The sequence below is a fragment of the Cyprinus carpio genome, chromosome A12 (genome assembly GCF_018340385.1).
Source record: "Cyprinus carpio isolate SPL01 chromosome A12, ASM1834038v1, whole genome shotgun sequence".
Lineage (NCBI taxonomy): Eukaryota > Metazoa > Chordata > Actinopteri > Cypriniformes > Cyprinidae > Cyprinus > Cyprinus carpio.
The window spans coordinates 8706470-8723431 of record NC_056583.1 but is presented as its reverse complement, the minus strand read 5'-3'; the positions used below and the strand labels follow the sequence as shown (position 1 = coordinate 8723431).

Here is a 16962-nt window from a genome sequence, read left to right as displayed (position 1 = left end):
TTGATCCGATCCCCACTCACCTCCTTCAAGCGATTTCTTCTTCAGTCATACCTTCACTTACTCACATTATCAACTCCTCTCTTCACTCTAGAACATTTCCCTCAGCATTTAAGCAGGCTCGGGTAAGCCCACTGCTGAAGAAACCATCTCTAAATCCAGCACTTCTAGAAAACTACAGACCGGTATCCCTTCTTCCATTCATTGCAAAGACACTTGAACGAGCTGTGTTCAACCAGCTCTCTATGTTTCTTGTACAGAACAACCTCCTGGACAGCAACCAATCTGGCTTCAAAAGTGGCCACTCAACTGAGACTGCCCTGCTCTCGGTTACTGAAGCCCTGCGACTGGCAAGAGCAGCTTCAAAATCCTCAGTACTCATTTTGCTGGACCTGTCTGCTGCTTTTGACACTGTTAATCACCAGATTCTCCTGTCCAACCTCAGAAAGATGGGCATCTTTGGAACCGCACTCCAGTGGCTTAACTCCTACCTTTCTGATAGATCCTTCATGGTGTCTTGGAGGGGTGAAGTCTCTAAGTCACAACATGAACTTGCTACTGGGGTTCCTCAAGGCTCAGTACTTGGACTGCTTCTCTTCTCCATCTACATGACGTCATTAGGATCAGTCATTCAGAAAAGCATGGTTTTTCCTATCACTGCTACGCTGATGACACTCAACTCTACTTCTCATTCCAACCAGATGACCCGACGGTAGTTGCTCGCATTTCAGCCTGTCTGAGTGACATTTCTAGCTGGATGAATGACCATCACCTTCAGCTCAACCTTACTAAGACTGAACTGCTGGTGGTTCCAGCTAACCCATCGTTTCATCACAACTTCTCTATACAGCTGGGTTCGTCAACCATAACTCCTTCCAGGACAGCCAGAAACCTAGGAGTTGTGATGGATCATCAGTTAAGCTTCACAGACCATATTGCTACAACGACCCGGTCCTGCAGATTTGCCTTATACAACATTAGGAAGATTAGACCCTTCCTGTCAGAGCAAGCCACCCAACTTCTTGTCCAAGCTCTTGTTCTCTCCAGACTGGACTATTGCAATGCTCTCCTGGTGGGCCTTCCTGCATGTACTTTCAAGCCTCTACAACTGATCCAGAATGCAGCAGCGAGGGTTGTCTTCAATGAGCCAAAAACAGCTCATGTTACTCCTCTCCTCATCAGGTAACACTGGCTACCAGTAGCCGCTCGCATCAAATTCAAGGTACTGATGCTTGCCTACAAAACGACCACTGGCACGGCGCCAACATACCTAAACTCACTAGTTCAAACTTATGCACCCTCCAGAAGTTTGCGCTCTGCAAGTGAACGGCGCCTTGTGGTGCCATCCCAAAGAGGTTCAAAATCACTCTCACAGACTTTTTCCTGGACTGCGCCCAGCTGGTGGAATGACCTCCCGATCTCAATTCGAACAGCTGAGTCTTTACTCATTTTCAAAAAAACATCTAAAGACTCATCTTTTTTGCCTGCACTTAACCAACTAATACTAGTACTTACCTTTTCTATTTCTTGTCTATCATATTCAAAAAAAAAAAAAAAAAAAAAAAAAAAAACCCTGTCTACGTGTTCTGTACTAGACTAACTGAGACTTGTCATAGCACTTGTATACCGTTGTTGTTCTCTCGTTGATCTGATTGTTTCTACTGTTCTCATTTGTAAGTCGCTTTGGATAAAAGCGTTTGCTAAATGATTAAATGTAAATGTAAATGTACTATTAAATACCGAAAAACAAATACTATTAAAATGAATGTCATGATTCCCACTTTGACCACTAAATGGGAGCAGAGGATCATTTATAGTCCCCTTTACCATTTCCACTCTGTAATATATTTATTTTCACGTTTTGCTAATGGATTTATATTTAGACATCATAAAATCACTATTATAACATATAAAAATCACTATTATAACATCTAATTTTTTTTGTCAAAGTTCAGCATTGTTTTGTATTGAAGTATGAAGTAGCAAGAGTTTTCAACTCATTGAATCTACTTGAATTACACAGATGGCCTATTTTGAATTTACAATGGCAATTTTCAGTGAAAAGTGGCTAGTTTGTATCCTTGATTACAATCTTAGTTTCTATCAAATGTAAATCAAATGCCCATTCACAAACAAGTGCACCCCCCCACACCCCCCAATGTCTATCAAATGCTCATACACAAACATGTGTTTCTCCATCACTGCAGAGGCCCACTCATGGATGAGACATGCAGATAACTATAGTCAACCTTCACTGAATTTTATATAATCAATGAACTATGAAAAAGTTACCAGTCAATGTTTAACATTCTATTAGTTGTCAAAATGAATTAATTGCAGCACTTTTGTCATACCTAAATCGAGCTCTGTACAAAGGAAAATAATGTAAGAATGTAAAAAAATTTTTTTCATGCATTTAAATATGGTTTCATTTTCTTTTCATGTACTTTACAAATTAACGAAAAATTAGCGCATATTTTACGCTACATGTTAGCGTACATTTAACTGCACTGTGCTCACATTTGGCCTACTTGTGCTTTAAATTATATATATATATATATATATATATATATATATATATATATATATATATATATATAAATAATTACATAGCCTATCATCTTGCACCCTATTGTGATCTCGAATACAGAATATTTCAGTAGGCTGCATGCATTGGAGAGACGTTCTCAAATGTAATGCAAATACATGCATGCAGTTTTGATCGCCATTTTGGTAATTTTGTGACTTAACTGACGATGTATGCTCGCAGTTTCGCAGTTTCTAGTGCAGTTTATTTATGAAGTGAGCATGCACCTCATATTTGCGTACAGTTGAAGAGCGTGCGCCATGAGCACAGTAAAACGGCTGACAGGACAGGAAAGTTTTTGGTAACACTTTATAATAACGTTCTATTATAACTCATTTATAAATTATTAGTTAATGATGAACTAATCATTTACAAAACATGATTATACTTTCATAAATGATTAATAAGTAAAAAGTTAACATTTTAGTAATGTTTTATTAACTCAGTTATAAGTCACTTATAAATTGTTAGTTAATTATGAATGAATCATTTACAAAACATGAATATATGTTAATAAATGATTAATGAGTGGTATGCTAACCATTTACAAATGTAAGTTATCTTAAAAAAAAGTTTAAATCATGAAATAAATCAAACTGATCATCAGTAGATGGTTTATAAGTTATTAGGTGATACATTATTTATCACTTATAAATCACTGAAGTATTTATGTCAAAATTCTTTTTTATAATTATCTCAATAAACAATTGTTAATTATAAACAAATGATGAATAAACCATTAGTAAATGATCAGTATATGATTTATTGACAAAGTTGTAAGCTGGTCTGTGTTCAAAAGTACAAACATGCAGGTATGCTAAAGCACTATTTTTAAGAAGAGTAATTCATTTTTTTTGAAGTGGATAAACATTTATAAATGGCTTAGTCAGGTGATTCCAGTGGGTTGTGTTAAAATCCTTTCACTCATCAGCACAGACTTGTGTTCTGTGTGTGGGATCTAGTGATAAAGTGAACCTCTCAACCAGTTTTACCTTCCACTGAAGCTCAGATCACATGCACAGAGTAAAAGACTCCATGTGTGTCATAGAAGACAGCTGTCTATACCCTCACCAGGCAGCACTTACACTGCAGTACACACTACAAACTGTTCAACACTTATTATAGATGATGTGTAAATGCATGAATAAATCATTTACAAAGCTTTCTGCATCCCGTAATCTAAAGTGAAAATTATTCATTACTTGTAAATGTGTTACATATCATTTGTAGACATTTCTTACCTGTTACAAATTATTTGTATATGTACACAAGTAATTTATTACGGAGCCCCTCTGGTCCCACTTTGTCAAAAAAAATAATAATTATAACTATCTCGTGGCCTCAAGATAGTAACTCGTGGCCTCAAGATACTAACTTTTGGCCTCAAGATAAGTAACTCGTGGCCTCAAGATAAGTAACTCGTGGCCTCAAGATACTAACTCGTGGCCTCAAGATACTAACTCGGGGCCTCAAGATAAGTAACTTGTGGCCTCAAGATACTAACTCGTGGCCTCAAGATAAGTAACTCGTGGCCTCAAGATACTAACTCGTGGTCTCAAGATACTAACTCGTGGCCTCAAGATACTATCTCGTGGCCTCAAGATACTAACTCGTGGCCTCAAGATAAGTAACTCGTGGCCTCAAGATACTAACTCGTGGCCTCAAGATAGTGAAGTGTCTGACACATGGACCCTTTGTTATTAAACTGGACCCTGTACTGTAATGCAATGTAATACTTCACATTCTGTGCAATATTCTCTGTTTTAATATTCAGTGTAATATAGTTTGCTTCAGTTCTGCTTCTATTTATTTACTAGTACTGTTCATCACAATCAATTCAATTCTGTTAATACAGTAATATAAATCTTGTAGGCTGCATATCCATAGTCCTTTATAATTCTTCTTCATATTTTATAGCATATGTTTCTGAGTTAAACAAAACCAAGTAATTGCAATGATACATAATACAACACTCGGTTAATCTTTGTAACGTAAATCTCCTCAGATTACATAGACGCCTGACAACTTTGTTGTTGTGATTAAAGTAAACACGCAATTCATACTTTGCAGTCACGTGACTACCATGGATACCTGGCGGGCAACAAACGCTGACAAAATGCATCCAAGTGTGCATCCAATCGCACAACAACTATCTGCCATGCAGGCGACGATTGTTTACACCTCAAAACACCAACATTTATATATTAAAACTGGCAACGTCCTGGCAAGATCCTATTAATTCATACTTTGCACGTGACGTCACAAGTACTGGCTGGGAAATACCGGGAAATACACATAAATACATACAGCCAGACGGAGGTACGGTGACCTAAGCCTAGAACGCCCTCTGCTGACGTTTTATCGTAGGCTACACGGACATTAATGAACCAGTCTGCACACTACTATAGTCTAACTTAAAATCAGAATCAGAAATACTTTATTGATCTTTATTGATATTGATAACTCGGGGGACAATTCTTGTGTCACAGTTGATGTGCACATCAGGACATTTAAAGGAATATAAATAATAATAGAAGTTGGTAAATAAACAAGTAGCCTATATACATGTAAAAAGTATAAATATATGCTATAATATATGAGGACTATGGATATGATGCCTACAAGTACCGTTGAGCACCAGCCTACCCACACCGGCTTGCCACCCTGCACTTTGTTTGTAATAAAAATCCACCCTCCGGGGCCTTTGTTGTTCACGAAACCAAAACTTGTCGAGTGATTCTTCCCCACGTCACAATAAATAGAAGCAGAACTGCAGCAAACTATATTACACTGAATATTAAAACAGAGAATATTGCACAGAATGTGAAGTATTACATTGCACTACAGTACAGGGTCCAGTTTAATAACAAAAGGGTCCATGTGTCAGACACTTCACTATCTTGAGGCCACGAGTTACTTATCTTGAGGCCACGAGTTAGTATCTTGAGGCCACGAGTTACTTATCTTGAGGCCACGAGTTAGTATCTTGAGGCCACGAGTTAGTATCTTGAGGCCACGAGTTACTTATCTTGAGGCCACGAGTTACTTATCTTGAGGCCATGAGATAGTATCTTGAGGCCACGAGTTAGTATATTGAGGCCACAAGTTACTTATCTTGAGGCCACGAGTTAGTATCTTGAGGCCACGAGTTAGTATCTTGAGGCCACAAGATAGTTATAATTTTTTTTTGACAAAGTGGGACCTGAGGGGCTGAGGGGTTATAACACTTTCTGCACCCCCTAATTTAAAGTGAAAACTATTCATCACTTATAAATGTTACATATCATTTGTAGACCTTTCTTACCTGTTACAAATTATTTGTATATGTACACAAGTCATTTATAACACTTTCTGAATCCCCTAATCTAAAGTGTAAACTATTCATCACTTGTAAATGTGTTACATATCATTTGCAGATCTTTATAAATTATGTACAAACTGCAGTTTGTAAATTTACCAGGTATTTGCCATATGCAAAGGTTCTGGTATACCTTTCAGTTACAGGATATACAAATCTATACAAATCCCTTATATTTAAATTATAAATATGTTTTTATGCAAATATATTTACGTCAGAGCGGGTTTGCATGATGTTTTTATCCCCACCGGGGATAAAACAGGCACCGGGAAACACGTCATTCTCTTCTTCGTCTTCAAAACTGACCGTTTTGTTTGAAGCGTGCATCTGAAAGAACTTTCTCTGTCTATCATGGCGACTACTAGCAAGCGTTTAGACGATCCGTGTCGGCGTTATTTGACACCCGATGACACACACGATCTTTGCGTCATTTGTTTGGGTAAAAAGCACGCACGCGATGTCTTTGAGGAGGCAATCTGCGTGCATTGCAATCGTTTTTTCAAGGAAAAAGCTCCGCTCTCGTTCGTCTCTCTTTCCGAGAAAAAAAGGCAGCCATCTGCTTCCCGCGGTTCAGGAACAGCCGCTGCTGAGGCACGGAGGAGAATGAGCTCGTGAGAATTTCAGGTGGATCTGTCTGAATGGTTTAAAAAGGGACTTTCCCTTTCGCGCTCATAATGGCGGCGGACGAGAGAGAGCCTCGGGAGGATGATGTTATTTCTTTAACACTTTCTGATACTGAGGTTAGTGCTCTGGCTGGGTTTTTACCCAGGAAAAGCAGGAGATATTTGAGGATAGTGAAGAAGCTGAGGCTGAGCCTTCTCAATTCTCCTGCCCTGTGTATGTAGAGCTGTTGGAGTTTATGGATCGCGCCTCGATGAGCGTTATCTTTCCGACCATAGCCCTCCAGCTCAGGTGAGCCTTCCATTTCTGCCTGATCTCCATACAGAGATCGAAAGGGAGGGGGAGAGGAGGCAGCCGCAGCGAGCGCAGACACAGAGTGGCCAAAGAAACAGAGGAGCGACTGTAGTAAGGCATTTGTGCAAAACTGCGGAAAAACTGCAGAAAAAGTGCGGGTGTTGAACCCTCTCACCAGGAAAAGTGTGGGTGTTAAAACACCCACATCCCCCACGGGTGCGACGCCCCTGCCCCCATCCCCCCCGGCAAATCGCACCCTGGCTGTATCTCACTCAACACAATTTGGCATGTCGCAAACAATCTACGGTGGTTGCAAATCACAAGTGACAGCCAATAAGGAGCGAGGTTTGACGTCACTGCTGCAAACCAGTGTCGTTGTGTTGGAGCGCCAATTTAGAAGCAGTGTTGCCAACTTAGCAATTTTGTTGCTAGATTTAGCAACTTTTCAGACTACCCTAGCAACTTTTTTTTTCAAAAAGCACCTAGCAACAAATTTAGCTATTGTGACGAGTGGGGCGGGGCCGAGAGCCGTGGGAACGGAGCGAGGCCGGTGGAGTGATTGGGAAATGAGCGACACCTGCTCCACTCACCGGTCTCGAGTCCCACGGAGGAGATCGGGAGGATACAAAAGAGGAGCGACGACAGTGAAGGACGGCTCTCGGCCCCGCCCCACTCGTCACAGCTATTTTTATAAAGTGTTTGGCAACTTTTAGCAACTTGCCAAGTGACTCAAATAATAAAAAAGGCACATATTTTCATCTAAATTACACAAAAAGAGGAAACCATTGAACAGCTAGCCAGCCAAGCAGCACATCAACCTGGAGAGAGTTGGAGAAAGACGCCTAATAGTACAAACATCAAATGTGCATTAAGTTGCTAGTTCCAACTGGTCAATAATAAATGCACATTTATGATACAGCATGTTGTTCTGTTATGTACACTGTAAGAAAAAATAATAATAATATATAATATATATATGTGGAAAAACTGAAAAGGTACTAGTCATTTTCTGCCAGGATGTTATCCATTAAGTTGTCTAAGTTGTTATCCATTAAGTTGTCATTAGCTTATCTCTCTTTGTAATGCATCATTGGACTCATTATTCTTTATCAACACAAAAGCCTGTTCTTTTATGTAAGCCTGTTTTTAATAAATGGTATATAGTTATGCATATTATGATCAAATATATTTTGTATTTAAATTGTGTATTGCGAGACTAACCCCCACTCCCACCAAAAAAAAAATACAAAAAAATGGCTGCATCCAAAAACTGAAAAATGCTTCCTTCGGAGGACAAATTCCAAGGTAGGAAGGCATCAAGGCACCTCTGAATTCGATGTTAGCTTCATTTCCTGTCTCCTGAGATGCCTTCATCTGGCCGATTTTTGAAGGCAGCATAGATGTATCCTTCACTGCCTTTGATATCCCACAATCCTGTGCATTCAATTCTGTGACAGTTAAGCCAAAAAATAAAGATGGCGTCTTAAAGTTGCGGTCGGTGGTCAATTTGTTTGTAAATGTATGGTTTTGATCAACTTTTTCCACTTTTTATGTCATTTGTAGCGAGAAATTAATATTGCAGTAATTAAATATCCACTTAGTTATCACCAAAGCTCTCTATATTTTGCTGTAGATCATTAAACCATTACTCTGCCTCAAAAGCCTGTCCAAAATCAGTTTCATGAGGTGCCTTCGAGCAAAAACACTGCCTGTAAAGTCATTGCCTGATTTGGCAGTGAGGCAGCAAGTCAGCTGCCTAAGTTTTCGGATGCAGCCGATTTCTCATGACACTGGGTTCAGTCCCGGAACATGTGTCGTAGTGATAACCCACGTTATTGTGCGACTCTTTACCAGGTGTTTTTACCAGGCAGATCAATGTTCGCAAAGAAAAAATATGTGCAAACTGTAATGAAGCAGAGATCAGGTAGTTCCTCACTATCCGCGCTGAAGCTGAGATCGTTCACCAACTTAAGTGAAAGTTAACGTGCAGTGTGAAAGGGGCAAAATGTGTAAAACTCTCGGACGTATTTTAAAGATTCTATTCCGCAAACTTTAAATATTTCACATACTTTTGAACATCCAGCGTTTAGTTGATCCTGATAAGCGCTTGTCGTCACAGTTGTAAACACTAGGCTTTCTTCTTTCGTGAGGGGGGTTTGGTGCCACGGTATCTTTGTTTCCAGTCGGAACGTTAAAGAAGGCGACACACATGTTTCACGGATATCCTCTAGAATTCAACCAATCCAATGACGACTCCGACATTCCTGAAGTGTTTCCACTTTTGTGTACCATATGCATCACTGTGTTCACACCGCCGCCGCCGAGAGCATCTAAAAATCACTCTGGCCGCGCTGCCAACAACGCTGTAGAAAGATTTGTGGATGCTCTGACGTAGATCGAATGCTTATCTTGTATTTAAAGAGGCCACAAAGCAAACAAGCTTGTTGATCTTGTGCAGACTGACCACAAGGAGGGTAACGTTATAAGTTAACCTCATTAACTATTGTCGTGGACTAACTATTAAGATCCTTTAACTAATAATGTATAAAGCACTAATACCACACTGTAAACATACTCTGATACAAATAAAAGTCCTGCATTGAAAATGTTACTTAAGTAAGTATAATTATGTATAAACATTACTTAATGTAAGTGTAATCCAGAAAATTGATTTAAAGGTTTAAAAGTGAACTGGGACTATAATACTATTATTTATGATATCATTAGATTATTATTTCAACAATAATACAAAACACCAACAATCTCAAAACACCAAGACACATTGGTCCACGCATCATTTTTATTTATGTCCCTGTACGCAAACAGAGACTCGTCGTAGATTAATGGGAAACCCGCCACAGCAATAATCAACCTCTTCTCTATTTTGCTTGGGAACTCATGTGGTCAGAACCAGGGTTTACAGATCTGCGTTCTCTGGAATCCTCTCATCCTCATTCTACGTAAAAACGCTGTCTTGTGTCACGGTTATGCAATGACGTCATCACACAATGACAGCACAACGTCATTTAGCAACTTTTAGCAACAAATCGATCTGCCTTTAGCAACTTCCCCTGAAAATTAGTTGGCAACACTGTTTGGAAGGTTTTAACGGATGAGACGGCAGCTATGTACTGTTATTAATGTATACTGAAAAAAAATATTTTTCTCACACGGTGGTATCGTACGACTTCTGAAGAATTGGAATAAAATGCACAAAATAATGGACTACGTGTATGGTGCGTTTTCATGTTATGGTGAGCAGCTGTCCCACTGGGTAAAGTGATGTAATGAGAAGGATCATGTTAACAGGAAGATCTGCAAATTATATGTAACACATTTACAAGTGATGAATAGTTTTCACTAGATTAGGGGATGCAGAAAGTGTTATAAATGACTTGTTTACATGTACAAATAATTTGTAACAGGTATGAAAGGTCTACAAATGATATGTAACACATTTCCAAGTGATGAATAGTTTTCACTTTAGATTAGGGGATGCAGAAAGTGTTATAAATGACTTGTTTACATATAAAAACAATTTGTAACAGGTAAGAAAGGTCTACAAATTATATGTAACACATTTACCAAGTGATGAATAGTTTACACTTTAGATTAGGGGAAGCAGAAACTTTGTAAATGATTTATTCATGCATTTATACATCATCTATAACAGGTGTTGAACACTTTGTAGTGTGTACTAAGTCCTGACTGGTAAGGGTATAGACAGCTGTCTTCTGACACACATGGAGTCTTAAACTCTGTGCACCTGCTGTGAGCTTCAGTGGAAGGTAAAAGCGGTTGAGAGGTTCACTTTATCACTAGATCCCACACACTCCACACAGAACACAAGTCTTTTCTGATGAGTGAAAGGATTTAACACAACCCACTGGAATCACCTGATTAAGGCATTTATAAATGTTTATCCACTTTAAAACAAATGAATTGCTCTTCTTAAAAACAGTGTTTTAGCATACCTGTATGTTTGTACTTTTGAACACAGACCAGGTTACAACTTCGTCAATAAATCATATACTGATCATTTACTAATGGTTTATTCATCATTTACACATACACATAAATACTTCAGTGATTTATAAGTGATAAATAATGTATCAACTAATAACTTCTAAACCATCTACTAATGATCAGTTTGATTTATTTCATGATTTAAACTTTTTTTAAGATAACTTACAACACATTTGTAAGTCATTAGCATACCACTCATTAATCATTTATGAACATATAGTCATGTTTTGTAAATGATTCGTTCATCATTAACTAATAACTTATAAGTGACTTATAACTGAATTAATAAAACATTACTAAAATGTTGACTTATCACATATTAATAATTTATGAATGTATAGTCATGTTTTGTAAATGATTAGCTGAACGTTATTATAAAGTGTTACCAAGTTTTTTACTGACATAACAATATCTCATCAGACCACAGTTCCCTGTTGTTCTACTGAAGCTAACTTGGCACATGTACCTTTTCCTGATTGCAAGCAGAAGTGCGCATCTGAAAGGTCTCCTGTTTGTTGTGGTCGCAAAGAGATACGGCCATTCTGCGTCTTAATAAGTTTTTAATAAATACATTTTTTAACTCATTAAAATGCTAAAAACCATTACATAAAAAATGTTGCATTAATTATTTTTAATAACTAAGCTTTTGATCATTTATAACATTTTATTAAAGAAGATTTTCACAGAATAATTGCATGTACTATTATTTATTTTTTTTTTTTTTTCCTTTTTGCTCTCCTAGAAGTTTTTTTTTTTTTTTTTTTCTTACACAAATTTTCAATATTACATCATAGGTAGAAAAAGATCTGACATGATTTTAATTAGATCTTTTTTTCTTTTTTACATCTAAAAAAGCTGCAGTTTTAGTTTATGTAGTGTATTCTAGTGTATGCTCCCTCCCACCAGCTATGGTCACTGAACTAGTGATGCCTTTATGTTTCTTCACAACAAGGCACAATGACTAAATCTTGACCACCTCTCTTCCCCTTCGGTGGAATGAGCTGCCAAGTTCCATCTGAATTGAGTTTATCACAACCTTTAAGATACAGCTAATGACACGCCTCTTCAGCAAGTACTTCACCATTTCATATGCTTAAACCACTGCACTTATACACACCCACACGTTGGGTTTCCATGTTTTTTTGACATTCCATAGTCATAATGATTTTTATACTGTACAAACTGTATTCTCTATCCCCTAACACTTCCCCTACACAAACATCACAAAACTTTCTGCATTTTAGATTTTCAAAAAACTTAATTCTGTTTGATTCATAAGCTTCCTCATGGGGACCAAAAAACATCACTACTATCCTTGTGGGGAGATTTGGTCCCCATAATATAGGGAACACCAGGTACACGCATACACGCAAACACAGAAATCCTTTTCTAATTCTTTTCTACATTTCTCCTCTGCTCTAGCTTGTGACTTTATAGCTTTTTTAATAAACCTGACATCGTAAACTATGAGTATTATTGTTTCTGTGGCAAATTGCTTTTGTACATGTACATGTACGCTTTACTTCCTCTAAAACGCTTTGGATAACAGTGCCTACTAAATTCATAAATGTTAATGTATTCATAATGTAATGTTAATATGGCAATGCATCTGGTCTTCAATCAACCATAGGAGTCCCAGACTACATCTCTCTTGATCTCAGTCCACTGGCTTCCTGTAGCCACCAGCAACAAATTTAAGACTTTGGCATTGGTTTTCAGGACTGCCACTGAAACTACACCCTCTTACTTCATTACTTCAAATTAATGTTTCTTCCTGCCAGTTATCAGTGAATAAGTGCCTGATTGTTCATTTTCTTCTTTTCTGATTTTCACCTCTGTTGTTGATCCTTAATAATTGGCACATATCTTAATTATTATTTTTTTAACGGCATTATGAGCACATTATAAAGGGGTCTGATTATGCTTTTTTTTAATCAAAAAAACTATCCATTTTATATCAGCAAGCACTGTTTCTGAACTTTGTTTTTGAACAAAACATTGATTGCTTCATATTAAAAAGCAAGCCAAATATTTTCGGGGCCACTGCAACGCTAATCACAGGGCCAAAAAATTAAGAATCCAGACAGGTGCAACTATAGCACCTTATTTTAGGAACAGTAGTTTAATGGCTATTAGTACAATTATTTATTATTGGATAACTTTTGACCAATAGGTCACAGGACATTGTTGTACAAGACACATGTAATGCCAAGTTGTATGCATTACAGCTTCATTTCCTATTTGGCATCTCTTCTATCAATTTCATGAGTGTTGAAAACTAAAAACCTATTGAATGTCAAAAACAGAAAAAAAAATAATAATAATAATAATTAAAAACATTAAAAGATAAAAACACAAATATACGTTTTACTGTAGAGTTTAACTTAAATTCCATACAAAGTGAAAGCAAGAAGAAGGAAAGATTATACAGATAATTAGATCGCAGCATCTACAACAGGGTGTTATGAGCAAACAACTTTTTCTGGCAGACTTTGGCTGTCATTTCAGTCAGATTAAAACAATAATTTTTCTTTTTAAAATGTAAACACTTTAGTCTGACTAAAATCACAATAGTTGAAAATGGAAGGTCAAATCGAGAGCTGTGCCAGCCATGTATTTCATGCATACAGAAAAGAGTCATATAATGCATATCAGATGTATCATGCTTGAATGGTGTTTCAGTGTACTATAGTGTTGCAATAACAAAACATGCAAAGCAAAATGTTGTAATTTGGTACATTCAAATAAAACTAGGTCAAAGTTGAGATTTATTTAGATAAAAGAAGCAAAATAATTACTAGGGCATACCAGTCAAAAACACTGAACATACACATCAACTGGTGGACAAATAGACAGACAGAAAACTACGTACCAAACATAACAATACGGGGACTGAGAGGGTAGTTGGATGTATCACACACTCCTGAAGAGAGACAGACAGACTAAGAGAACATAGACACACTGACACACATCAGCTAGCAAAGCAAAAACTACAACCAACAGCCTTGTTTGTACATTACAGAGGCGGAAAAACTGAAGTGTGTCCAGTGAGAGTGAATATGGGTGTGCTTCCTGAACACTTCTTCCTGAAGCCAGCAAAATTCCTTCCACAAACCACAAAAAGGAAACAGTGGATGGGACATTGACAGCTAAGATGGACAGTGTTGGCCTGTTGATAGTGTGACATTGTTGTAGTTCAACATATGTATTATTTATTTGATGTTGTTATTATTATTTTTATGTAAACTTGCCTTAAACTAATACCATCAAGAACACTTCATTGCCCCCCTTTCAAAAATATTGCTTTCATCACCAGTGTTCTCTGAAAGCCCACTGTAACACCATTACTATCTTAAACTATTAGTATTAAAGAGTTAGTTCACCCAAAAATGGAAATTATGTCATTAATGACTCACCCTCATGTCGTTCCAAACCCGTAAGACCTCAGTTCATCTTCAGAACACAGTTTAAGATGAACATCAGATACCCTCTGATGTCACATAGACTACTTTGATGATGTTTTTATTACCTTTCTGGAAATGGACAGTATACCGTACATACATTTTCAATGGAGGGTCAGAAAGCTCTCAGACTAAATCTAAAATATCTTAAACTGTGTTCCGAAGATGAACGGAGGTCTTACAGGTTTGGAACGACATAAGGGTGAGTCATTAATGACATAATTTCCATTTTTGGGTGAACTAACCCTTTAATTCAGTCCTCAACGCTGAGACAATACATTTTAAATATTATAATACAGTGTTGTATTAATTACAATTGAAAATATTAAATACCTGGGGCTCTTTTGTCACTTTATTTCTGACCCAACACTAATAAATTGGTGTTTTATAAACAAGTAGCTACCAAACTGCTAGTTGTGTGTCCCTGAATGTATATATGTAATATTATTTAATATTACTTAGCAGTAATTCTGTTAAATAATAATAATAATTATATATATATATATATATATATATTGCACGGATCATTACCAAATTGCTCATGGAACTTTTTTTTCATCTCTATCAAGAAGATCAATGTCACTAAAAAGTGTACTTAAAAGAACATAACATATTACTAGATCACCCCAGATGAACTTAGTCCATGTAGAAGTTATTTCATCACCCAGTTCAACAACTCATTCTAATCCAGATGGTTTTAGCACTGTGCTCATATAAGGAGATATAATTCTTCTCTCTAGAAATTCGAACCATATTTAGAGTTGCATGTCTGTTTGGCTTGGCTTAATTCTGCCACAAAGCAAACCACTCTACATTCATGCGGTATGCTCTGACAAATAACCTTCAAAAGCTCTGAAAACACACACACACACACACACACACACACACACACACACACACACACACACACACACACACACACACACACACACAAGAGTGGAAGTTATTTGACCCATAAATCAGTCAATAATGTTATATTCAGCATTTTACAATTTACATTTTCTGAACACTTTTGTAGAAAAAAAGTGCTATGTAGTGACATCAGAAGTCAATGATATGAAAATATACTATAATATTAATAGTAGTAGTATAATTATTACTATACTCATGTATCATACTTAATTGTACTTTGAATAATACCATATTATATACTATCTATATAGGCTACATTTTGTTTACATCTAAATTTGAGCAGATGAGGATTTCTAAGAATATAAAATATTTCCAATCCTCAGAATGAATTATCCAAATTAAAGCTTTGCAGTGGCTATTTTACAAGTTTGTCTACTAAGTGAAAGGGCGGGTGTTTCTTCATAGGATCCATTAAGTCTTTATATAGGCTAGTCCTTAAACGTTACCAGATGTGGGCTGACATTAGACGCCCACTCTCAAGACGTATCAAACATACGTGTCATCTGAAAACTGCCAAAAAGGACTGATATATCAGTGTGGACATACCTATTATATAATTATTTTGGACGGTGTGCGCTTCTGTTTTCAAACTGCAGCCAGAAGTTTGCCTCCGTCTCCATCTAGGCAAGCTAATCTTTATCTCGAGTTTATCTAATGTTATGTGTATATATTTTCAATAATTTTCTAGCCGAAAAACGAAACGAGGCCCTTTCCGAAGGTTTTCCCTGTCCCTATCCTTCAGATACATTGCAGTGTTGTATTCAAGTAAAATTTATGAAACGTGCCGTAAAGAATTAGACATTACATACCTAAATCGTCCATCAGTTAAAGAAAAGACAAAATCAAATTAGTATGACTTCCCGATGGAAGGAAAGGGTTTATATTTGTGGAATATGTCTGGTAATGTCTTTTTCCTGCTCGCCCCGAAGTTTCCAGGCTGGGAGTTGTCCTCGGACTGTGCCGTCTTCTTATTCCAGAGGACGTAACGGTTTGGAGGGGCGGAACTAGTTACATTTCCAGCCCATATTTGGGATTGAAAAGTGCGCATTTTTTGTTCATAATGTTGATATCGACTGCTGGGAAATTACAATAACAAATAAAGTACGTACTGTATGAAAATATACTTGAATGCCTGAGAGGTAAAAAAAAAACAATAAAAAAAAAAAAAAAACGGATGCGTCCTCAATAGATGTTCTTTTTTCTCCCCACAATGCTTGTTTTTACATGTACGACGAGTAGGCTAATTAGTGATCATTCAGGACAACGTTACTGGCTTAGTGTTATTTAACTCATAGAAGCTAATCTTAGCACAGTTGGCCTAATTAATTGGCTTGCTTGCTAATAAAAAGGTAAGGACAGTAACTAAAAACATTTTTTTAACATGTACTATGAGTACATATATAATATATATATATATATATATATATTAGGGCTGTCAAATGATTAATCACGATTAATCACATCCAAAATAAAAGTTTTGTTTACATAATATATGTATGTGTACAGGGTATATTTAATATAAATACACACACATAAATTATGTATTTAGAAAATATTTACATGTATATACATTTATATATTTATATTCTTATATTTTATATTATATATAAATATATTTAATATATAAACATAACATATTCTTCTTAAATATATACATGCATGTGTGTGTATTTATATATACATAATAAATATACACAGTATACACA

At 36.7% G+C, this 16962-nt stretch overlaps 2 protein-coding genes across 3 annotated transcripts in view; one reads left to right on the top strand and one right to left on the bottom strand.

The window, feature by feature from the left end:
* LOC109099523 (transforming growth factor beta-1-induced transcript 1 protein) overlaps positions 1–16464 on the bottom strand; it is a 191459-nt gene extending 174995 nt beyond the window's left edge. The window contains exons 1-2 of one of the 2 annotated variants that reach the window (XM_042767396.1): positions 16066–16464; positions 13756–13806 (exon numbers count right to left, since the gene is read on the bottom strand). In XM_042767396.1, coding sequence (XP_042623330.1) covers positions 13756–13806; positions 16066–16078 — 64 coding nt within the window. In that variant the 5' untranslated portion in view covers positions 16079–16464. The remainder of the gene's footprint in view (positions 1–13755; positions 13807–16065) is intronic. The other variant, XM_042767397.1, reaches the window with a different exon arrangement.
* avl9 (AVL9 homolog (S. cerevisiase)) overlaps positions 1–16962 on the top strand; it is a 700673-nt gene that overhangs the window by 491025 nt on the left and 192686 nt on the right. The gene's annotated exons all lie outside the window — the stretch shown is intronic.